Below are 25,501 nucleotides of genomic sequence, written 5' to 3' on the forward strand. Positions count from 1 at the left end.
GGCTGCTGTGCTGGGGTAACAAGGTTCGAAACCAGCCATCCAAACAACTTTGGTCACCGTTTATACTCGACATGCCGTTCAACAAACCTCTTTCACGCCAACATAGGTCACAGTATACCTGGGACTGGATAGGTACCACTGTTCGAAGAAACGCTTTGATGCCAACTTGGAGTACTGGGTATCTGCCAGTCAGTCTGTGCTGGTCTCCACTGCACCTCTTTTACACCAACTTGGACACGCTGTGCCACAAATGTATCGGGTATGTGCCACTTTTCAATGAACATTGTGCCCGCCAACGCTTTAGCGAGCTGCACCATGATGCACTGCGTACGTGACACTCTTCAATAAACCTATCGGCAACTTGGGTCACCGATTATGTGCCATTGACTGTGGCACAAGCGAGAGAACAATTCTCGGCCTTCGCAGGCACCGACGTGCCACGCTTGTTTCCGAGGCCACATGCGGACTCTTCAGCAGTGCCACTAGACTGCACAGCACGTCCAGAAAGAAACGCGACAGAGAAGCCCAATTTCTGCACCGATGCATTTCTCTAGCCCAGATGGTGTTGAGTGTTCTTGGGGAATCGCAAAAGAGGAGCCCCGCTGCAGTGAACACCTCATACGCAACTTGTTTCGACGTTGGCAACATGTTCTCTATATTCTATGCTAGCACATTATCGACAGTCATCGCGAAATGGGTTCTGCCAAAATTTCTTGAAAATATAGAATCCAAATTCCCAGCTTCGGAGCAGAGATGAATTTGTTCGAAAGTAACAGTAACCTGACCTGGTTGAGAAGGTAAGGAGGCCTTGCATGCGAGCATTGTTTTGTCTTTCAACAAATCCAGCCTTCATGTGTAACCATTTACTGTGGCCAGTATCTTTCTGGCATCTTTCACTTCACTGGAGTCCTTTATGAGGTGTCTGTTACCAGCTCCTGCCTCTTCTGTTGCATACTCTCCATATAAATAAATAAAATAAATTTGCTCCCATCCGTAGAGTTCCCACGAAAATTACGGGAGGGAACTTTGACACTGCAATCAATCAGTTACCATGTCAATGAGGGTTAGTACATAGACTTGTCCAATATTGGTGCTTGCAGCTTTGTTTACTATGCTTTATCTGCCTTAATTGGGCCAAATCTTAATCCCATTTTCTAAACACACGCGGCATCATGACTGCAGATGTGTGCAATCCCTGTAATTTTTGTCATTAGTAGCCATATATTTTGTTGGAAATCATGAGTCTGCAAAGTCACAAACCTGCTTGAAGCCAGAAGGACGAAGTTTAGGCAAATCCATGTATTAACCATCGTCCCAAGCTAGCTGAAGCACCATGCTGAATGGCAGCACAACAGTCCCCTCTAGCCTTTTTTTTTAAACTCGCTCCCACTCCTCTGCTGGCCACCATTCAGGTGTCACCAGACAAAGCTAGACAGTGTGGCCAACAGCAATGTTTTCCATTCCTAAAATAGAAAAGCAACCACTTGCTATATGTACAGCGGGAGAGAAAAGTTTCTGCGATTTGTTTTTTTCACAAGGCTAACTGTGAAAATGAAGCACGACAATAAGCTTTGCAATAAATGGTTGTGTAAGTACTAACAAGACGCACATGTTTCCTTGGATTACTTTCACTTCAGAAAAGTAAACATACAAATGAGGGAAATGGTAGAGAAAGCTGCAAAAATGTAGTTTATTGTCCGTTCACACTGGCGATAGTTGCAATGCAGCAGAGCTCATGTACATTTTTTTTTTCCCCGTCCTAACTCTCAAAGCGACACTTTGATGCGAGCACAGTGAACAGTGCTGTGCAGGAGCCTTCAAAGGAGGCATGTGCCAAAGGTGTGCAGATACTGTGGCAATGTCATAGGTTTTGTCATTACATCTAGCAAATCAGAGGAGTAAAAACATTGCAAGGAAATTTAGTTACAGCACTTCAATTTCCGAGTCAAGCAATTAGCTCTTGCCCACTGAACCTTTATTTCAAAAATGTGGTACAGACACTATAAAGAAAGAGCAACTGGAGAGCTTTGGTATCAAAACCATTGCTTGCTATGCCTTAATTTTACACATTTCAGGGTGAAAGCATGTCTTTGATGATTAGAACTGTCTGGCAGTAAACTGTGGCATAGTCGCACAAGAATAGCTTACCAATCAATATCTGGGTGACATTCTAATATAAATGTTGCAGCAGTCAAGGAACATATTTTTGATTCGATGGCTGCATTCAGTATGACTATAAGATTTTGCACTGAAGTACTCCAAATATTTGCACATACCCAGCACAGATAATTTGTGGCATTGTTATAAATACACAAAATTAAGAAGAGCTCTGCACTTCATTGAAAGTACAATGAATCAAATATGTCCACCAGCTGTACTGAACACCCACATGTAGCCACTTGATAAAAAAAAAAAAAAGAAAGAAAAAGCACGCTTCTTGAACACAAGTTCAGGTCTAGAGCCGCATGCCTTGGATTTTTCCAGTACGATTTGTTTTACAAGGAACTCCACTGAATAATGTTAAGAGGTGGCAGCAAATGTCTCAACAGATGTAGAAGCACAAAAGTTGTTCAAGGTTGACCAGGACCTATTTTTATGTAGATGGCAAAATCTGCTGCAGCTATAGAATTAGGTCGATTTTTCCCCAAGTTTGTATCATCTACGTTTTGGCACTGCTGCCATAACTTTGGCAACTTTTTTTTTAAGTTCCTGCGGTGTAAAAGGAACCAGGTAGCTGCTGCAGCCCATGACATTTTGTGGCAATATGAACATGCCTGCAGTTTACTTATTGCCTCCCACTCTTCAAATGCCAAAACCATGCACACACTCGTGTACATGACGGCCTCGTTAAGCACAGTCCACTTGGAAAGTCAGCTGTATGACATCGTCTTTTGTTAGAAATACGACAGCACACCACTTGCGGCATCATAATCACAAGCACATAAATGCTGAAGGATAATTTTACAACATCCAAAAATTTCCTCGCAGTGCTTCTATTCGTATACCTTCTTAGGCAAAACTACTGGCCAACCTTGAACAACTCTTTACAAACCATGCAATGATGTCCACACTGCACAAGTGAACTCTGCCTCTGAAACATTATGTAATTACTGTACGTTGATGTAATGAGAGCATGTTCATCATGCTACACCATCTAACAAGGTGCTCCACGGCTGACGCTGTTCGAGAGAATTAAGAGTGCAGTGTCTTGCTCATTTAGGCGCTAACACACAAATATGCCCATTTCGTTATGGTACAAACATTCAAAAGAGTACCCGACCACACGCCTGAATTTACTTACATGAAATTATTTCACACGTGATGGTCAGCCAGTGCACCCCTCAAGTGTCTCTCGAACACTTGAAACCAAATTCCATGCAATAGGTGTGCCGCTTTGGGAAAATCTTGGTATGCAATACCATGTCGACAAGGCAGCCCAGTATTAATGGCTCTTCTGGCTGAACTCGTGACTAACTCGCGCTCGAATTTTGTAGAACGGTCTTATGTCGCACTGTGTTTTGTTCAGTATCGTCATGCTTGGACGCAGTGCTCACGTGTTTCATCCTGAATGAACCAGAAGCACACATCAGCGGCAACACCAGATTTTGAAAAATGTCCCTGTTCTTTCCACTGAGAAAACCTGCAAGCTGCGGCCTGAAAGGATTAGCTATGCGTATCCAGTTGTCTCGGTGACTAGTGTTTTGCCCTTCTAGGTCAGACGGTGCCACCATCCCACCTAGCAGACATACTTCTAATCTAATCCTGATGCAATCAAGTACTGCGCCCGAGCAAACAAATCCGAGTACTGTACCTAATAAATCCGAGTATTGCATTATACAAAGTCAACCTTGAAATGCAACTTCTTTGCGAAATATGAGCACGAAAAAGCTCATAACTTAGCTGCAAGAGCTAGTAATACCAGGCACCATCACCCACCGACATGATGCAAAGTACACGAATACTTGGGGTTTACGATTTCATGCATAAAAGTCAATCAAGCCCATTTCCTCTATAGTACTCTACTACCAGTTCGAAAAGCTCAAATGTCGCACTAATTCAAGGCATTTCCAGGTGTCCATAAGTCACACAAGCACACAAGTCCCTCACAAACTCCACTGCAGTGGGCAGCAATGCCTGATCTAGCAGAACTGAGAAGGCGCATCTTTTTTTTTCTTTTTTGCCTACGGCACAAAGGCACCACGACTGTAGGGGAAATTAGCAAACCTGAGCACTTTCTTCACATGATAGCGCACTAATTTATCACAAATGCTTCTCACAGATTGCCATGCGAAACATTCAAATCAAGTGGAGATCACCACATTGGCAGAAGACTAATCCAGCAACTGGGCAAAGCACAACCCTCGCTAAAGGTAGTCGCAATAAGTGCCACACTTTGATAAATATAATGCAGGAAGCCTTTTGGCAACTGAAAACTTGACAAAGAAATGGTATTAGTATTTTAATGCAAACTAACAGTGCATAACGCAACCATATGTATATGTAGGCTTTATGCAATACACGAAAGGGCCAGATGTGTCCCCCAGGAATCTGCATTTGCATTGCAAAGCTGTACATTGCTGTGGTGAATCGGCCCACTGGGATTAAAGCCACAAGATACCCTCTTATTGTATTTGAACACACCTAAGCCAATGTCAGCATGCCCTTTCGCTTTCACCCTCACAATTCGCATATCCGCGCCTGCTGGCATAGATAGGTCGATTTTCTCGTGAAGCTTAGTTGCACGACTACTGAGTTTGCTGAACTTTGAAGTAAGAAAGGTGGAGTACAAATTCCTTGCACTTCAAAGCAATTTACAGTCTTCCTCTTCCATTTCTCTTTTCTCTCTCCTGTTCAAGTGGGTTGGCATGGTGTCCCTTTTAGGAGACTATTGCTAGCTTGCTTCTCTTTCTATGTGGTGTTTATATATGTTTACATGATTCTAATAATAACAACAAACAACATAAGGTGGTATAAGAAGCTGATAATTTCTTTTTTACTTATTTTGTGCAATCACAGCTAATTTCAGACATATGCCATTGTTACAAAGTCACTTGGGGTGGCTTTGCTTTCCCCCAAGTAAAATTCCGTAGGGATTGAAGACAACTCGAGAGCAAGAATCTGTACCATATTTTGCGTACTGTATCATGGTAAAGCATGCTCAAGGACTGCAAACTACTCTGATGTCAAAAGCAGTCCCCAAAGAGATGAAACATTTCAGCCTGCCTAACAGGTCAAATACTCCAACATCTCTTTGCAATTATGCAGTTTAAATGTGCAAACTTTTTCTACAGCTCCTTAAATGCATTTTTTTTTTTTTTTTGCCAGAACAGCGGCTAAGCTTCGTATGAGAAAGGACAAGCTACAAAGATGACTGCCTGCTCAGGGACCACCCCACAAAGGAAACTTTCAGCCCAAAACAAGCCACCACAGCAGAAGGTGCCTTCTCCACTATTACAATAAAGAGCTCTCAGCTACAAGATTACTACAAATTGCATTTTCTAAACAAAATTTACAAAATACGTGCTGTATTCCATGTTCCGAATCAGCAGCACTAGCTGCACAACTTTTGACAATTTGATCTGATCAGCGAGAATTGCGTTAACACTTGCCAAATTTGCAAGCCCACTGTAAAACAGTGCCAAAGTCCTCCGCATCTATGTGGCAGTGGCAATGCTAGTGACAAAGACATTAAACTGCAGTTACCAGAGCACCGCTCGATAACAAAACCCACAAAAACAGAGATGAGCAGAAATTTCTCCCCCTTTTACTTGGCACAAGTAGACTCATTCATGACTGGGACACTGACTAATGACTGGATCGAGCTAATGACTGGCAGTGAAGGAGCGAGACAGTTTCTTGAATGTCTGTGACCTGAATGGCTGACCTCGGCTGTAATGTTCGCTACTTGCCATGTCATTGCAGGCAGCACAACAAGCACGCTTGAACCTGATTGCTTTGAGCTCTGATATTTTGGTTAATTCTTCATACAGAACAGTACCTGTAATGCTACTGTCTTGCTGCACAGTTCACAGATCAGTTGAGCAAGCCCGACAGAACTAGTTTGCTTTCCTATTTCTACACAGCAGTCCAGGATCTGGTGGTTTAGGTGTGTGAAGTCAGTTTTGTGCACTACATGAAATGTTTTTTCCAAAATTTTGTGAAAGCTCATATCACATAATAGAAATTCATTCACATACTGCTTGGCAGAGAAATTCAACCATTAAAGGGGCCCTGAACCACCCCTCAGGCCTGGTGAAATAACAGTCCACGGTTAGCATACGCTGCTGTGAACATCTCAGCCAAGTTTTGCTGTCGTACGCAGTGCATGGAGCTCGCAAGCAGAGCACGAAGTCACCTTTTTCTCAAACGCTCTGTTCAGCAGAAGCCTGCTCCTCGTTCTGTTCTGTACGATTTATTTCGTAATAAAGCAGATTCCCATATGTGGTTGCTACTGGTAGCTGCAGTATGCTACGTAGTGTAGATACCACGGCTGCCGTGGGGTGCTGCCACGAGTCCACTGGCTAAGCACATTGTGGCTCGCTGAGGACAACCACATTTGGCTTGCATTTAGCGTGTCGTAGGGACCAAGATCAGAAGTTGTGGCATCTACACTAACATCCAAAATGAAATTTGAACTGTGCGCCATGGTGACATTTAGAAGGCAGAGCGTTGTGGGCACACACCACTCCGCCATAGCCTTCGTAGTGCAAGGCATTGAAGAAGGGGCAGGAGCTCAGCGGAGGCTGTGATTGATTGCCAATAACTCCGCTTCTGCCGAATTCATTGAAGTACTTTTTGCAGCAAAGTATTTCTCAACTTCAATAAAAAGTGGTTCAGGGCCCTTTAACAGTACTGCAATAGCACAGACACTCAAAAGTGGCCACAGCAGCTTTCATCTTCACATATAAAGAGGCGCTAAGGAAAAATGCTCTCATCTTTATATAGATACCTTTAAACTTTCACTTCTTTGGCAGTGTAACATGTTAATATTTATGAGGAGGCATAAAGGCCTACTCTTACTTCAAATTTTAAGCTATACCACGGCGTCTATGATGTCTCTGCAATGCATATTATGTAGGGGTGTGCGAATATTAACATTTTCAAATACGAATCGAATATGAATACTTAGCATTGAATATCGAATAATTATATGCACATGCATTTATTAGCAAGTTCGTTTATATTAACATGTTTGAACACAGCAATTACATTGCTATTGGTAAAAAAATTAATCAGTAAGCCATTATACCAAAATCTTGTGTGTTTCGGTCATGTTATTGCAAAATTGAATAATTTCTGCAAGCTGTCTGTTCTTGCCAGTCTAAGCCTTATTATACCGCATAAATTTCGGGTAAACTCAGAGGCATTTGACCCTGTACCAGTCGCCAATCATCGCATTTGCTGTAAAGATTAACCTCAGAATTGGGGGTGGAACCTGCAGAAGAGCGCATCCTCGCTGTTTGCAAACCCATGCCCCTTGTTACTGAAAGGCTGGCTTTCCTGCACAGCTTTGTCACCTTGTGGCTAAGCATCTTTTACAGGCAAAATTTCATCAGCAGCATAAAATCTTAAAATTCAGCACAAAATCATACACCTTCTTAGAATAGATAGAAAAAACGCCAAGAACCACAGCCAGCAATATAATCGATTTGTTTCGAATATTCATATCTAGTCTAATATTCAAAAATTTTCACATAGCTAATTTTCAAATCGAACACGAGTAATAAAAATATAATGTTCGATAATATTATGTAATAGTATATTTTCGCCCTCGCGGCTCATTGAAGTAGGTCGAGTATGCACAAGTGGTTAGATTGCTCTTCTGCTTACTTTTTAATATAGACCAATGCCTATTTTTACTGATAAACGACTAGCAGCAATCAACATCTGACAAAATCCGACATTATGGAAAGCTACTGCAGAATGTTTTGTTTGTTTGTTTTGGGGAGGGGGGTCGGGCTAATTTTGACGCAACAGTGCCCCGACAATCGTTAGTGCATTTTTTTAAGTTTTCCAAACCACCACTTACAGTCATACTGACCAATTTTTAGCATTAGAAGTGCAATCTAGAAATGTAACTGTTTGCAACGTATTTCCTTAGTGTTTCTTCAATACCTTGATGATGATGCCGAGAGCAGCAACGCATTCAGAGCACAGACACAAAAGACACTGTCCACCATAGTTCCAAGTGAATCCCGTGGCACCAATGTTTTTCATCCCTGCTCGGCATGTCTCAAGCTTTCAGAAAATGTTCATTGCAAATATTTTGTATTCATAGAACTTTTATTACGTTTCCTGCGGTCCCTGGCAATGAATAAAATGCTCAGAAAGAATGCAAAAACAAACGAGTACAAGTACGAACACTTTGAACTGCTGAGGTAAAAAAGAAAAGCAACAAAAATAAGTTGTGTAAATAGGAAATTTCTCCTAAATGATGTCACCAGGAACAAGGTCAACATACCAAAGCAAAAACACGGAAGTGTGACAGCATTAATAAAAAACAATACTGTACACAGCTGAACACAAGAAAGATGCTTCTAAAGTCGTTGTACAAAATGAAACAAAAGCACTGCCTACTGTAAAACATGTGAAGAATGTGCAAAAAACAGCACAGCTAGCTAGCTATCTATACAGTGCTTTAAATGTCACGAAAAGATGCCCACAACTTCGGTAACTTAAAATGAACAACACAAACTTGCAAAAGTTGATCACTGAACTGCTTTCCACAAGCAATAGTGATGAGAGATTTCTAAAATTAGAGCACACATTTTGAGATACAAATAATAACACAGATCATATCTACAAATCTATTGTATTCAAAAGAATGATGCAAAGCTAGGATTAAAAGCCTTCACTTCGTTGTGACAATTGTCTTCATGGCTTAAAAAGAGTTGCCATTGCCAATAAAAGCTGGGACAATGCTCTCGTTAGCAATAACAAATGACCCTTGACATGGTGCTGCTCTCGAGAGTATTGCATTTTAGTTGCTAGGTATCTTTGCAATAAAGAAAGAAGCGACTAAAATTGTTCACATGTTACTCGCACATACTTCCTGTACTCAAGTAAAAGGTTTGGAGCGGGCAATCATTTCACATAGACGAATTACCAACACTTACCTTTAAAAATACAGCTTATCGCTAACCAGTCCAAGCAACACGACCTTCATAAGTTGAGATTGGCTGGTGTGGTATCTCAACTGCCTATATTGGAATAATGGCTGTATGCTTTCGATGAACATGCTCATTGTCAGTCTCGACTAACATTAGCGTCAAAGTTGCCACAACAACCTCGCATCATTACCTTGAAAGGAACATCTGTGTTCTAATGATTGCATACAGTTCGTAGACGACACAGCTATGAACGAAAAGTCTAGCGCTACAAGGGTGTGCGTCGCTGCAGTACATGGCACAGAGTCAATTTGCCACTTTGTTTTACACACGAGCACATATCAATGCAAATTATTGGCCTGACTGAACGTGGGAAGATGCAACACTTCTCAATGACGAAACTGTGGCTATGTTGCATGAACACTGCACGTCAGATATCAACAGTGCCACACGAAGTGCTAAAACATAAACGTGACCCTTTCTTCAACATGCAACTTATTGAAAAGAATATTGCGCAGGCTTGCATAGACAGCTTGTGGCTGTTCTCCAATAAGCATGTACAACTGCACAGCAGAGTTAGTAGAACAAAGATAAAAAGCTGAGAACATCCTGAAACACAGAGTCGAGAATGCTATTTCCGAAACGAAATAAAAAAATAAAAAAAAACAATGATAATGTAAAGCTTCAAAATAGAGAACAAAATGAAACAGTCTCCAATGACATTCCGCATCTGCTCGGACACATTATGTGCGCATGCTGCAGCCACGCACAAGATTGGGCAAAGATTTCTTCCAATCAAAAAGTTTGGAGGCACTAGACGGTTTTTTTCTCTCTGGTTTGCTGCAGCTTCAGGCAAATTGCCCGCAGGGAGTGCAGCATGTCATTTTTCTTTCTTCGCACTCTCCATTTTTACTGTCCAAAATAGAAGTGTATATTATGCGCACCTAGCCTTCCCCCTGCCTTGGCTCCCTCTGATTTATAGTAAGCGTCGTCTGACCGTGGTGGGGGGGGAGCCTGACTAGCTGGGTCACCCTCAAAGAGGGGGCAAAGCTAATGAAGCAACACAGCAAGCACACGTGTGCACACACACACATACACACATGCACACACACAGACACACTGCGACAGATGATGCTACAGTAGGGAACCCCCAAACTTCCGTTGTGTTCCGGCACCCTTTGTTCCTTTCCTGCCTCTTCTTGCACCCCGAGAGGTTATTTCGCCATTCCAGGTATCTTAGACATCATCTGTGTAGGGATGAAAGGCCAAGGATCAGATACAGACGACAACAAACGAATAGGAGTTCAACATTCACTTTTTTTGCAACACTCTCACACTGACAATGTTACATCCTGTGACATATGGCTGTTGCAATAGTTTCTGCATATGCCCTGCAACATGTCTTGATGCAGTGAGATTCGTATGCTAATACAGTCAATCCTGGACATATCAAATTCGAAAGACATCACAATATAGGTAATAGTATATTGGTAACTAATTCTAAATATAAATGTGTCTATCTGAAGCTCATCTGAAAACTCGGCAAGCATCAGACAGTTCCCGTGAGATTATGAAAAGCAGGAATTTGCAAATCTGTTTCTACAAGGCTATGTCAAATGCATATAAAGTTTACTTCTTTTTTGCCACATACCGTATTTACTCGAATCTAACGCGCTTTTTTTTTTTTTTCAGATAAAATGAGTCCAAAAATGGCGTGTGCGTTAGAATCAAGTTCGACCCTAAATCTGCATTACCATATCACCATCGGTATTTCAAAATGGCCACCTCATACGCACCAATGTTCTTAAACTTCAGTTTCACAGCTCCGCTCGGGAGGTGGCCGAAGTGGTCACCTACTCACCTTGGCGAGGTCTACGCCCGTCAAGGCTTGGACGGTGGGAGGTATCTGGCTGACCAGCTTGGTCACCTCGGCAGTGGTGCGGTCTTCTCCACTGGTCATCACAATCTCTTCAGTCTTCGCCAATGGTGCTGACACTTCTGCTGCAATCTGCATGTGCAAAGAGAAACATGGCCGATGACAGGCAGAACAACAACAGCAATACAGACAAGACAAAAAAAGTATTTCCCGAACAACAGCTGGTACAGGACTTTACTGCTATTACCTATCAGGTTCTACTACACGGCAACAGAAGTTTCGCTTGAAGGAAAAGCTTGCTCCATTTCTACTGCCTTTGCACATAACCATGCTAGGAGGCTGTCTTTGATTGTCTCTCCGTCCTTTGATGAACATATCAAAGAGTCAAGCACTGACAAATTATATTCTTAAGTTTCAAACTAGAACAAGAATTCTGATAATGCATCAAAAATTCGAAAGGCATGAGAAGTTATGGCTATGGCACCAACAAGGTAACGGTGAAAAAAATCATGGGTTCAAACAATGACCCTTCCATTTTCCCCTTGAAGAAAAAATTCCACATGTAAATCGTACCCAGATAAACACTCTTGATAAAGCTCTTAATAACTAAAACCAACCTCGAACAATCCTTAGCAGAGCAAAATCTCTAACTGTTTTCAGCAGCACATTCACTGCTGTGGCATCACGGCAGTGCGTAGTGCACTGTAGTGAAGCCGTACAGCAGGGAAAAACTGGTGCATTACCTACTTTTTACTTGGAGATCTCAATTTCCAACGGGCACAATACACGCAAAAATACAGCAATGTACCACTATAATGACCATTACAGCTGGGCACCTCCAGTATAGACATCTGGACGGCAGCTCACCTTTGGTAAGGTGTCCAGCACAAGACTGAGGATGGCAGCATCTCCGAACTGCTTGTACGCAACAGCCTTCATACGCATCCGCTCCGCATCAGCCTTTCCCACGGCTTCAATAGCGTACCCTTCCGCGGCACCAATCATCTTGATCCGTTCTGCCTCGGCACGGGCCACATCCACTGTCTGCGTTCTGCAGTCATAAAATGCAAGAGTATAACAGGAATGTGTCAAACAGATGGGTTCTTTAAGCATACACAAATTGTATAGTACACGACCGTTTTTTGCATTCCACCCACGTCAGAGTGTGTCCATGGTTCACTAGAACCAAACCCGCAGCCTTGTGCTCAACAGCAGAAAAATGTAGCCACTGTGTCACAACTGTGGCTGAACAGGAATCTACTGAACAGTGATGAAGTGTAGTCTATTGATGGTTCCTATGAGGGAGACGCATGACGAGCACAAGTGAGCAGTTGAATGCTGTGCGAGCACTACATCTGCTGGTAGCAAATGACAGCTGAAAATGAACATAAGAGGCCAAAAGCCAGCCCTGTAAAAAAAAAAAGAACACAAGAGACTTCTGATAAAACTCCTAAAGAGCCCACAAGCAAGGTAGGGCAAATTAGGTATGACAGTCTGCAAATTTGCGTAGCCACCCGAAATGTCACTCAACAACACTTGAAACGTTTGTGCAGAGAAAGCAAACAGGCCCTCTATCCCCGAGTTGCCGTTGGCAATGTTGAGAGTTTATGCGACTGCTAGTGTTCGTGAGGAATACAAGACCTGGTGATGTCAGCAAGGACGACAACACATGAAACCGTTACAGCTTAGAACGCGGACATGCCACTGAATGAAAGTAGAAATGAAGGCACTCTGCCACAATGCAAATTTCTGCATAATGCACATTTGACATACAGATCTCCAAAGACCATATTGTTTTGCACATTCAGACAGCAACACTGCTCACTGCTGATTCTAGAAGAGGAACACCACCATGAAACTGCATCACAAAGCATTACCTTTACTACACCTTTTAAAGAAGTGCTAACAGTTAGTAATTCAATGGCCTCTTAAAACTGCCAATAGAAAGCAAGATTCGTCAAGACATGATTAACAGGGTAACACTGGCAATTTTGTCACTTTGGAGAAGTGCTTCTAGGTTTCTTGTGCCTTCTTGCCAGGCATAAGAGTTCAATCCATACGAAAATGCACAAAAACTTAGCAGGAACGCTCGACTCTTGCCTTCCTTAATGTTTTACCCGCATGGGTCTCTCGCTCCTGGAATCTGGCTTACTCACGTAGCACCTGTGATGCCAGGAGTCTAGTTATGTAGCAGTGAGAAAGATAAAGATGGTGCTAGTGTTCCAATGCTAGTGCCACCTGACGGCATGGATGCTCAGTCTAGAGGAACTTGATTCCTCCTCTTTCAGTGCAAGATAGTGGCGTGCACAGACTGACTGGGCTTGTCCGTGCATTTCGCGGGATTGACACACGGAGGCCTTCCAGATCGTTCAATTGCGTCTGCTTGCATGTTTACGTAAGCGTACTGATCTTCCAAGATTACCAATTCACAGAAAGTATGTAACTCTGTCACGCTGTTCGATGCACATGACCAAAGTTCCCGGAAGTATTTATGCTGCATTTCGTGGACGTGTGAAAGAATGCTGCCAGAGTTAGCTATTCAGCCTAACACAAACCAACAACAATCATTAACAGAGCAGTGGGACGTACAGTTCGCCAGCGTGGACCTGGGCATGCACAGAACATTCTAGTAGGCAGCCAAGACCAGTGGAGCCCTGGACTAGATGGGCCACCCATCAATTTTTGACCCCTTTCCCCACTGTTTACTACTACTACTGCTATTACTACCAATTTCGTTCAAATCCGCACCCCTTAAGGTGCAACAAGACGAATATCCCCATCTGGAAAGCCTACAAGAATGCCACGGGACTTTCAAGGTCACCCGAGTTGTCCGCTAAAGGCCCTGTGATGTGAGCACAGTGATGGCAGGTACTACACCTCTTTCCTTGGGCTATCATTTCCACACGATAGGCTTCAGCCTCGGCAGGCAACCGGACAGTGGCAGTGAGCTCCTTTTCTCGACGCAATATCTCCTTCTCCTCAACGGTGATCTGCTTGCGCCGCTCCACAACGTCGATCTCGATTTCCTCGTTACGAATCCTCTGCTTCATCTTGGCTGCCTGAAGCTCATATGCTAACTGCGCCTCCGCTTTCTGCAAAACAAGACAGAAAAAAAGGCACACACAACGATTTAAAACATGCCATGCTATAAACTGGCATTGTTAAACACAGCAGTGGAGCAAAATGTTGTAAGATTTTTAAAAAGTGACAAGGAGTCTCTTCGATTTGTCATTCTGGACAGCCCAGGACTGCCCGAGATGCTGCATGCAGCAACACTCATTGGTTGAAAGCTGCGTTCTTGGGCACTTTTGGATGAAAAAAATGAAGAGGTCATAGATATGGCTTTCTCCGGCCTTCTATCAGAATTAAGAAAAAGCTTTGAGAAATAGCCCGGCTTCTTTATGAAGTTTAATGAGGCCTTGTATAGTGAGAAAAATGCCACGTCTACTCAACAATTTATGAACGTAGGCTGCATGAATGAATGCTGACTACTCTACTCTGTATTGAACATGTTTTAACCACACAAGCTAAGTTCTCAATCATCCCACCTAGCGTGCTTATTCATACAAGAATTTTAGTATGTACAACATTCTTGAAAATCAACAAAAACCAGGACAGATGTCATGGATATATGTAACGGCGTTAGGCACAGGCTCCAGAAGCGATTCTCGCTCATTTAATATATATATATAGATATATATATATATATGTGTGTGTGTGTGTTTTAATTTAGTTGTTGGCCTGCAGAATAAACTGAGTGGTGCATTTCATATAAACATGTATAGCTGGTTTTCTTCAATAAAGTCATGCAGGAATCTATGACGTTGACACTAAATCCATTGATGTTAAACAAGCCAAGCAACAAAAGGTATACAAATAAGACAAACAGAAAATTCAGAAACTTCCTAAAATTATGAACTGACTGTACGACAGAGAGGTGTCAAATGAAACACATAGCTCCTTCTTACCCGTGCATTGACTTCACCGTCAAAATTGGCCTTCTGCAATGAGTACATCCGGTTTGAGTCCTCAATTTTGGTGTTGGCCCCATACTTGACATCCATGGCAGACTTTTCACATTCCGCCTCCTGCAAAAGAAAAAATTAAGGAGAAGAATGGCATACCAGTCAGGTTCAATAAGCGGTTAGCCTATCAAACCAGCTTAAAACATTTACAGTAGAAACTTGTTCTTTGTTATGGAAGAAAGCGCAAGAAAACAAAAACATACTACTGACCAGGAAAACATACGATCTGAAGTCACTAAAAAATATGGCAGACTCAACTGTAGTTGACATCTATGTAATCAGAAGTGTTGCACGAATAGTTGCAGCACGAGACAATGACGAGCACACAGTTCGTGAGTACCGAACGATCTAAGATCCACATTGTCATTTTGGCAGCTTCGGCTGGCTTACTACACACGTGCTCCTTTAATTCAGCCTGGGTCAGCAGCTTCTTTGAGCAGAGGCATTCTGGCAAGATGTTTTGACGTGCCTATTCATCAAGAATCGCTGTGGCACAAGACACAAACATGTGTCAAGCAGGTAGGACCCGAGCGACCTGAGGCCCACTATGTTCTTTCCTATTGCATATTGTTTAAGAATAAACCCCATGCAAGCGATCTTGCACACGACAGCGACAAGCGATGCGATGAACATGGCTGTCGCGTTCACTCGTCGCCTACAAGTCGCACCCAATGCGAGCTATGACTTCAAGCAACGTCTCCCCAGTGTTGCCGGTATGAGAGCAGCAATATAAGCGCCGAAACTAGCGTGACGCGTGCTTCATTAAGTTGACATGTTTTACTGTAAAAAGCAGCATAAAATATTTCTGAAAGTCTTGCAGTAGGTTCTTATCCTTGCACATATAAAAATTCAATTGTTTGCTCATTCCGTGCGGCAATCGGAAGTACTTGAGTTATGTACATCCAGTTCCGACTTCGCACTATTGGCTAGTCTCTCGTAGTGCTTTCGGTTGACGAGCGACGCATTCTAGATTTGCAGAACTGAGCGATCGCGCGACAAGACCGAGTGATCTGTTCACGCGATGGCCCGATCCATCGCTCGAAGCCTTCGCTCGTCGCTGTCGCACACAAAATCACACTCATGGGGTTTAGCCTTTAAAGTGGCTAAGGGAAACCAAAACAAAATCGAGCTGGTGGGAGACGCCGGAATACGATGCTGCCAGAGCAAAACATGCTCATTTCGCATTGCCCGAAGCACGGAATGGTGGTGCGTTTTGGTTATCGCCTATTAAAAGCATGCAGTATACTTCGAACAGCACTATACCACACACAAGCACATGCTGTCAAACAGATAAATGAAGACGATTATTGTGATAGGGTTGGTGGCGATAGCTGTGAATACAGCGTGCAATGGCCAGTGAGGAGATTTGCTGGTACCAGCATAGAAAACTGGGTGCGAGCACTGCGCAGAAGCTGCAGCGCTGGGCAACTTCCTCAAGGCACAAGGGATCAAGCCACCGTAAATTGTACCGTCTGATTGCAGTTTGCCGACGTATTGAAAGTTGGTACAGAAAGATTGTGTTCTTCAAGGACACATTTTTCATAGCCCTAGTTTACAAGCATCAGATCGACGTGCTAGCACAAAGCCAACGCACCCTAATGCCAGCGTCCCGCTCAGCCTGGGCCACACCAATGTCGGCATCTCGCTTGACGGCCGCAGTGCGGGCGCGTCCCAGCGAGGTGAGGTACTCGACCCGGTCAAAGACATCCTTGATGGTGAAGCTGAGAATCTCGATGCCCATGCGCCCAATGTCTGGTGCAGCAACCTCCCGAACGAGTGAGGCGAATTGGTCTCTGTCCCGGTACACCTCTTCCACTGTGAGCGTGCCTGCACACCAGAGAGAAGGGCGTGACCAACACTGACTGAACTCAAGCTGACACTTGAACCAACTTGAAGAAACATCATGGAAATATTCACACAAGTTTGCTCAACTGAAACCTTAATACAGGGCCTTTCTATGGGTAGGGTGGGAGCGATGTAAAATATCATCAGAAGCAGCAACAGCGTATTTATGTACACTGCAGGACTAAGGCCTCTCGCATCAATTGCCAACTATACGTCAGGCTTTCACCACCTGACCCCATCTTATGCTTAAAAATTTCCCAATAGTATCAGCACACCACCTAGTTCTCTGTTGTCCTCAACTATGCTTCTCTTCTCTTGGCATCCATTCTGCAACTCTAATGGACCATGTTGCACTTGACTTCATTTCTTCCTCATAATGCCAACTATATTATCAGCTAACCAGGTTTGCATAACGCCTATAATTTTTCTCTATTGCTCATTGTGCAGCCCTAAACTTCTAAGCTTCTTTGTTGATCTCCAAAGATAACTATCCCGGACAAAGAAAAAAAAAAAAAAACATGCCAGACATGAATAAAAATAAGGGTGTACTTAATGTAAATGTTTGTTGATGTGAATAGCAAAGGGGCATTTCAATGTTAAGGAGGGACACGACGGTATGAATATTAAATTTTGAAGCGATGGTCACACCTGAATAAAATTTAAACGGCACATTTATTATACCATTACTATAAGCCTCTGGGACAAATTTAATTATTCAGAATACTATGAGGGTTGACGGAGACGCCCTGTCCCGTGAGACTGTCACAAGCCCGTGCATCTGGCATCACTCACGTGTGGAGCCTCTGTGAACAAGGTTCCCTTTTGCATTTTATTAGATAAGCAGTACAGATGTCCTGTCTAGCTCAAGGTACCCTGCTAGAGTAGATTGTTTTTAAAGATAAGCTGGCACCCAGAAGTTATTCAACACAAAGGTTAAGCACATTTTGTCTTTGCAACTGCTGTCTCACAAATTTGAAGGAAAGCAGAACAATAAGTGGAAGCTATGCTAGTGTGCCTAATATTTTGGGTGGGCAAATACAACTAAAAACATCTGAAAATCAGTTATTTTCACTGCAGTAAGGGGCTAACTGCCAAAGGTACACAAATGGTGCCTACATCTAACGGAAAATGAAAAATTCACCAAGGACTATTATAGTACTCCCTAATGCGAATTTTGAGTCCAGCTACTGATGTGTTTTGACTTCGCGGTATATTGTGGCAAAGAATTCGATTCTGAATTACAGGGTCCTCTAGGCAGTGGCACTGAACCTCTGCTAGGGTAGCTTCTTTAGCAGCAATGGCAGACGAAGCATTTCCACCAGTTGCAGCAATCACTGTACCAAAAGAAAGCATGAACACAGGAACATGTGGCGCACGTGGAGCGCACTCTCTAGTGGCGGTAGCGCAGGCAAAGTAGTGCATGCGCAGGGGGTCTGCAGCCAACACCAGCCCTTTGTTTCCATGGTAACGGGTCACGCACTTGCCACATGCCTAATCGCCACTGCGAAGCATATCTTGTGCAGCACTCCACTTTCTTGCTGACCCTTTCACCATACTCTCCTCTGCTTCTCTCCTTGCACTCTCGCCATCTTTCATCACCCGCTGTGCTCCGCATTTGCTCTTTCATCATTCGTTGTGCTCGTTCACCCAGTTACGCCGAGGAAGCCGAAGCTCAATGCAGGAACTGGCACCCAAGAGCTGCACTCTAAAAAATTGCTGATGCTCATTCATCTTCGTAATTAGAAAAAGCATGTGGAAATAGGGCCGGTATAATATAGGAATTTTTTTCATTTGATTGTATTCCTTTCTTATTCACCACTCGCAACCGGCCAATCGTGACAATAATACCAATCGGCCAATCCTGGTGCTTTTCGTGCCAGCCATTGAAATTTACTAAGCTGTTTTTGTAGCTGCTAAAACCTCGATTTTAGCTTTCAGTTTTTGTTTGCCAAGTTACTTTTTTAATTGTATTAATGCAGAAGGTCCTTACCTGCGGCTTCTAAATACGGCACCACCTGCATATCCTATGTGTCACTATTATTATAAGAAAGATAGATTGATTGACAATGTAAACAGACTACCAATTGAACCAGTGACAAAGGGCACAAAGAAAAAAGAATCTCAACCTAACAGCAGACCCATAAAGAAAAAGAATGAATCCAACAGCAGACGTTGCTAATCTGAAAATAATCACCACATTTGCACAGCCCAGGATAACACCAGGTCTTGCTGTTTCCCATCTTTCATTCTCTGTTATAACAGCAGTAACAAAGACACGCACCCAAGATTGCACGCAGATGTCCTTCGAGGGTCTGCAGGATAACTCCCTTGATGTGGTCAACGTCCTTGCCCAGAAACTGCTCGGCCGCTGTTGACAGGAACTCCTTCTCCGTCATCACCTTGCACTGTGCCACTCCGGTCACAGTCAATGGCACACCTTGCGACGTCTCCACATGTTCACAACGGGGCGTCAGTGTCATCACTTCCAGCGACAACCTGGAAAAGAAGTTGCCAGGCAACAGCCTCCTCAAACACAAAAGGCAAAGAGAAATCACTGTGGCTCTAGTTCTCGTACACTCCTTAAGTCACTTTGGAATCAAGTGCATTGAGGGAAGTACTAGACGGCACCTTCCAAGAAGTCTGCTTAACATGTCCACTGCGATGTGGGTCATGACAGTTATTCCCACTGTGCGACTGTGCAGGGCTTTCCTACAGTGCGCAAGCGATGTCTTTGCTAGGAAACAACAGAGAGGCAAATTGTTGCTTCTGATTAGACATGTTGTGGCGCCATCTCTGTGCACCTTAAGGAAGTTTCAAAGGAACACAACTCTCTGGTGGCTAACCAGTGCGCCACTGAGCACTGCCGAGGAATGTGACAAGTGACCCACCGGTGGGTCACCACGCACATTAATCAGGACTTCAAAAAGTGCCACTGCAGTGAATGTGTCAAAGGAATACTAAAGAGAAACACTAAGCCCATATATAAAGGCAATGTATTCTGCCAAAGCTATATTTCTTTCATTCCCATGAAGCAGAAATATTGATTAGTAGTACATAAAATGAAGGGCAAACTTGCCTTTTTGAATTCCGTGCCTGAACAGCAGTGCCAGTTTGTCAAAGCAACTTTGCAGATTTCAAAGTGTTTTCTTGTATTTAAACCACTTTAGCACAGGAGAGGTTATTCAAGCTTGCCAAGCTGAGCCTTCCATTCCCTTACAATAAAATTTACTAATCCTACCTTGTTAATAAACATGACGCAATACAAGGTGCTGTAAGAATCTGATGTCATGGGAAGCTAGCGCAGGAAGTTCATGGGGGAGGGTTTAACACCTATGTTTCATTTTTGGGTATCTTCTTATTTAAGAAGCCTCAACTCACAATAAGACAGCTTTCCAAAGCATTCTAGAAAGTTCATTAATATATCTTAATTTGGCATTTCTCTTCTGCCTCCCTTTGACAAATGGGGCACAACATGCCAACTCATGCACATTATCTCTCCATTTTAGTATTGATGACAAGATGGATAATGTATATTGCGTCATCTTGCAAAAACAGCAACAATCAATATCAAGGTTGCCAAAATGCAGATTTTCCCCAGAAGTGCACGCACTGATGCAGAAGGGCCATAGATCTGCACACTCGCTCACAAATACACTGATTCATGCTTGCTATACACTGGTTTCACAGGCAGAAAACAGATCATTAGCAAGTGAAGTGTGCATGTGGATGAGTACGAAAGGGAGTGAGCGCTGATGAGCGAGTTTATGCAGGTGTGAACCGAAGTCAGTTCTGCTTAATGCGAGTACAAACGAAAGTCACTGACAGATTTTGAGTAGACGAGAGTATGAGTGGCTGCCTTACTGACAGCCAGCCATACTCTCGTCTACTCAAAATCTGTCGATGACTTTCGTTTGTGCTCGCATGAATGGAAGCAACTAAGAACACAAGTGAGTGTTGACGAATGTGAATAGGCATCGGTAGGAATGCAAGAGAGTGCAGGCGAGTACGAGTGAGCACATAACACGCGAAAACATTGGCGTGTCAGTATCGGTTTATCCTGCCGACCTACGACAAGGACAGATCTTTGCAGGTTAAAGCACTCACCTTTGTACATCTGTGACCAGCCACCATGCCCAAGCCCAACCACCAACGACCATCTTTTTGCCAGCATTCCCACAGCATCCACCTGACACAAACCAACAAAGCTGTAGAACAAGCACATGCTCTAGTTCTACATATATTGTTCAAAGAAGAGCAAATAAATGACAAGAGGAGCACTAGTGACAATTTTTCTTTCAGTGTAGGAAAATTCCAGAGTGAAGCGACAAAGCCCAAGCTATAATGGAGCAACATCCTCAGTTGCAAGAAGACCATGTGGTGCAACCTTGAGGCTGTGTTTCAAACTCAATCAGCATGTTTAACTTCCCCATTAAGAACTTGGAACAAAAAAAAGAAGGAAGGGACAAGATCAAGAACCTGTCCCCTTATGTCTACTCATCTGCATACTTGTGCGTGCCGAGAAATTCTTACAGGACAGTAAACGCATTCTTGTTTTTCATTTTAAGCATACGTCAACATGCTAGTTTTCTTTTTCTGTGCTGAATCATTCTAATAGTAAGCCAGTTAGATGCCACTACACCTAAACATAGCATGTGTGCCATGGTATTATTAAATTCTGGAGTTTTACCTGCATCATGGCATTATTGTGCTAGAAGCAACTATACAGGTTGATAAGCCACTCTATGCAGATCTCCTTTTTCCTTCACCACAGTGTTTTCCACAGAACCATTTGCATTTTCCACTGGTTGTGTCAACTGACTCATTGCTGTAACAGTATAATTTCTTACAACATACTTAGATTTGGAAAAGCAGAGAATGCTTGAACTGCTCACTTAAGTATTCAGGTAGCTTTTCGAAAGGGCCATCTATGCTGCAGCACATGGGATATGTTTCAGACTTTTTCAAATTAATGGCCAGTTTGCAAGAAGCTGCCGCTGTTCTATTTCAAAAATCTATAACAAAAAAAAAATAAAGTTCGAAATTTTAGCGCTCTTCACTAATTGGTTCCTTCCATGTCGCTTTGAAGAAGGCAGGTCTGACAACTAAATGAATGTAGCCATTGTCTGTGTGGCTTCACTCAAGCAGATTGCCAAGAAAGATGCCTTCGACATCTGGGGCCGTCGCAGGGAAAAGTGTTGCTTAACACCACAGCACTACAGCAAGGACCGAAGCAGTCAAAGGAGCAGCACATAGTGTGTGAAGCTGAGTCACCCTACATTTTTTCCTTGCTCGACATGTAAGCCCAAGTACATTTATTATGCTTACATCGGCCGAGTTTTCACTGAAGCCCTCTACACACATAGTAATTAAAAAGACAAATTAAGGTAAATCTCGTTCCTCCAAACAAGTGCATGCACAAAATGATAGGCGTACTACTACACATACACGATTTAAACAACATGCTTTATTTCAAGGCACAGTTCTTGCGCAGTTATTATCCATGCATCTCAACACTGCTGCACCTAAATAACCTGTCTCAAGAGTTCACCCGCCGTGGTTGCTCAGTGGCTATGGTGTTAGGCTGCTGAGCACGAGGTCGCGGGATCGAATCCCGGCCTCGGCGGCCGCATTTCGATGGGGGCGATATGCGAAAACAGCCGTGTACTTAGATTTAGGTGCACGTTAAAGAACCCCAGGTGGTCGAAATTTCCGGAGTCCCCCACTACGGCGTGCCTCATAATCAGAAAGTGGTTTTAGCACGTAAAACCCCATAATTTTTTGTCTCAAGAGTTGCGCAGCCACACAGCTGCTGTAGAGAAGTGACATGCTGTACGTAGTAGAATAAGTTATGTGGAACAGTTGTTTATGTCACTTCTCTGATGAAACTAACCAAATAATGAATTCATACCACAAAGCTTCTTTGACATGTCATCTATTTAAAGTTCCAGACACTTGATTAGATAACAGAACTTCCAACTGCGATAGTGTGCATATGGAACCGTGTGATGAACGGACAGTCTGCCATTGAGGACCTTCGAAAAAAAATTGCAATTCGTGCTCAAAGTCCGCTGCGTCTAATCTTCGCCCTGTGCAATTCATCGAATAAATACAACGCGGTAAATATTTCCCGGCGTTAGTTCTTTTTTAAGCGGTGTTCCAGGTTCGCCATGCGCCTTCGATTCAACAAACCCTCTGGCCGTCGGCGTGCGCTAAAACGAGTCGGACAGGAAAAGCGCAACAAAAATACGTCCACGTGTCGGGGCCCAGCAGCTCGGCTCCGCCTTGATAGCCACTGCCCTCTCGCATGTTTTCGCCTGCGCGCGCGTCCTTCACCGACATTTTTCTTTGCTTTTGCGCAGTCACGTTTTACAGGCAAAACAAAACAAAAAGGAAGCGCAACAGCTAATCGCGTAAGCTGTGAGCGGGGCGTGACCATAGTCGATCCAGGTGAATGCGCACCCTCTGGCACGCTATTAAAAGGGAAAGTTTAGTCGGTAGGTTATGGCTGAAACTTCGATACTAGAGTCTCGGTCGGTCTGTCCGGGAATCAAACAGCGTTTTGCCAAGTTTCATTTTTGGAAGCGTGAAAGCGCATTTTTTTATTTTCCCGCAGCGCAGTCTTAGATTTGATCGCACAAACAGTTTATCAATCACGCAAACAACCTGTTTCATTTTTGGAAGCGTGAAAGCGCATTTTTTTTATTTTCCCGCAGCGCTGTCTTAGATTTGATCGCACAAACAGTTTATCAATCACGCAAACAACCTATTGCCAATCCGCTGCACAGCCGTTTGGCGCTACGGAGAGCATACGGCGAGCAACGTAGTTGTGCGACGCGTGCGAAACAAGCATGTAGGTAGCAAAACATCCAGGGGCGCAAGATTATCGCGCGTGCTGTTCGCGAGTTTAGTGTCCCCGTGCTATTTGCCGGGCGCGCGGCTCTGCGCCCCTTGTTGGCGCCGGTCTCGGTCAAGCTCGGTCAGCGCCTGCTCTGACGTACCGCGCTTTCGTCACCGCTACGTCTCGACGAGGGAAAAAAGAAGCGACAAAATGAAGCAAAAGCAAGAGCGCAATCGAAATGTGCTGTTTATTTTACGAGTAGGCCTAGGCGGAGCGGCTGTTTTCGTGTGTGTGTGTGGATGCGGCTATGCGGTTCCCCGTAGCATCGGAAGCGCGGAGAACGAGCGGGCCGAACCGGTGCAAGGAAAATAAGTAATCATAAGCGCACTCACCGGACACTATGAGGGCCTCGTTGGGGCCAACAGTCTGTATGTTGCCCATGATTTATCAGTTTATCCTTCGAACTAGTCGCACTCCGCGTGCAGCAGGGATCGTATTGCAGAGAAGGGACAAAAGACGCCGTCGCCGCCACTCAGTGGAGCCAGTGGAAACGCGCTTTGCCGAAACCCACCATGGAGTAATCCGGCGTCGAAATGCGCCGTCAGTCGATTAGGCACTCGTTCGTTTGCGTGTCCGATGCGGCGAAGGGTGCTAATGGGCGTTCCTGCAGGTATTTCCCAAAGATGATAGCGGTGGTCGCAAGCGCCAGGACAACTCCCACTCCGGCGAGAGAGCGCGGGCGAGAGGTGCGCCGGCTTACGTGCGTGCGGGCGGGTGTACGTTAGCAACGGTTGTTAGGCAAGCGCCATCCCACATTTGAGCGTGCTTTAGAACAGCTTAAGGCCACTCTTAATTTGTTTCATGTCGTAAATGACCGCTTTATTTTGTGAGTAGTCAACTAGCGGGCTATAAAGTTCTGTTTTTTGCACAACTCCGAAACTGCGCGCTCACTAGAATCGGCCAAATCCGGTCACGTGTCGTTATTCTTCCGTCCCTTGTTTCGTGGTGCGTCCAGGCCCTCCAGGCGCCGAGGCGGTGTGACGATGGTCCAGAATCGATATTTGTGATTTTTTTTCTCTTTTCACCCGGCAAGCTGAATTTAAGCAAGCTGTGGACGAAATGGCAAGTCTCTTCCTGTCCTTTATGCGCCTGTTTTGTCTACAGTTAGCAGTTTGTGTTCGTAGCGCCTTGCTGGAATGTGGCAGCGATGCCAGCACAGTGGCCAGTGCCTGTCAACCGTGCAGCGAAGTTGGTGTGGCGTTACGGGAGCCCTTTCGCGCTGGTTTACTCGCGTGTCTAGACTTTGGTTCACTAGGTTACGTCGTTTCTTATCTACTAGAGGATATCACGTTTGTCATTATCCAGTACTGAAAGTCAGTGGTGTAGTATGTGTTCTTCCTGCTGGCGTAACATCCGATGACTCGCATATGCATTACGCCGGGAAGTCGGCGATGGCTTCTTACCGCGGAACCGTTCGGTAGCTGTAATTGTTTCGCATCTCCGCGTTATCTCAGGATGGAGGCATGGGCGATTGCAGCGATCTCGATCGCCAGATCGAGCAGCTGCGAAGATGCGAAATCATCAAGGAATCGGAAGTCAAGTCACTCTGCGCAAAAGCCCGGGAAATCCTCGTCGAAGAGAGCAACGTCCAGAGGGTGGACTCTCCGGTCACCGTGAGTTTCACATCAGTGGTTTTGATACAGCCACTGGCCTGTTACACTGCGTCAGTATCTTTTGTGCATATGAGTCACTTCGAATCTCATGATTACTGTGTCGCTGTGTAAAGTGGGATACATGTGGCGATTTTTCT

The 25,501-nt window shown here is 44.1% G+C and overlaps 2 protein-coding genes across 3 annotated transcripts in view; one reads left to right on the forward strand and one right to left on the reverse strand.

Moving 5' to 3' along the window:
• Nucleotides 1-1,670: 1,670 nt before the first annotated feature.
• On the reverse strand, nucleotides 1,671-24,441 carry Flo2 (flotillin-2). The gene is made up of 9 exons (XM_050167011.3): nucleotides 24,084-24,441; nucleotides 20,958-21,039; nucleotides 19,135-19,349; nucleotides 16,603-16,835; nucleotides 14,952-15,071; nucleotides 13,861-14,075; nucleotides 11,851-12,034; nucleotides 10,969-11,115; nucleotides 1,671-10,354 (listed from the first exon to the last, which is right to left on the reverse strand). Exons 1-9 carry the CDS (start codon nucleotides 24,130-24,132, stop codon nucleotides 10,322-10,324), a joined length of 1,278 nt encoding a protein of 425 aa, XP_050022968.1. The 5' UTR covers nucleotides 24,133-24,441; the 3' UTR covers nucleotides 1,671-10,321.
• A 229-nt stretch (nucleotides 24,442-24,670) lies between these two features.
• Nucleotides 24,671-25,501, forward strand: part of Pp4-19C (protein phosphatase 19C) — a 46,074-nt gene continuing 45,243 nt past the window's right edge. The window contains exons 1-2 of one of the 2 annotated variants that reach the window (XM_050167039.2): nucleotides 24,671-24,813; nucleotides 25,206-25,364. In XM_050167039.2, coding sequence (XP_050022996.1) covers nucleotides 24,811-24,813; nucleotides 25,206-25,364 — 162 coding nt within the window. In that variant the 5' untranslated portion in view covers nucleotides 24,671-24,810. Of the gene's footprint in view, nucleotides 24,814-25,205; nucleotides 25,365-25,501 lie in introns of those variants that run through there. The other variant, XM_055064360.1, reaches the window with a different exon arrangement.

This window comes from Dermacentor andersoni, chromosome 3 (assembly GCF_023375885.2).
Source record: "Dermacentor andersoni chromosome 3, qqDerAnde1_hic_scaffold, whole genome shotgun sequence".
Lineage (NCBI taxonomy): Eukaryota > Metazoa > Arthropoda > Arachnida > Ixodida > Ixodidae > Dermacentor > Dermacentor andersoni.

Excerpts from the sequence above, each read along its gene's own strand:
- Flo2 (XM_050167011.3), bottom strand. The coding sequence starts at position 24,132 with ATGGGCAACATACAGACTGTTGGCCCCAACGAGGCCCTCATAGTGTCC. Across the intron at positions 16,836-19,134 it reads ACATCTGCGTGCAATCTTGG|GCACGCTCACAGTGGAAGAG; the intron begins GTGCGTGTCTTT and ends TCTGGTGTGCAG. Across the intron at positions 11,116-11,850 it reads TGCTGGACACCTTACCAAAG|ATTGCAGCAGAAGTGTCAGC; the intron begins GTGAGCTGCCGT and ends TTGCACATGCAG.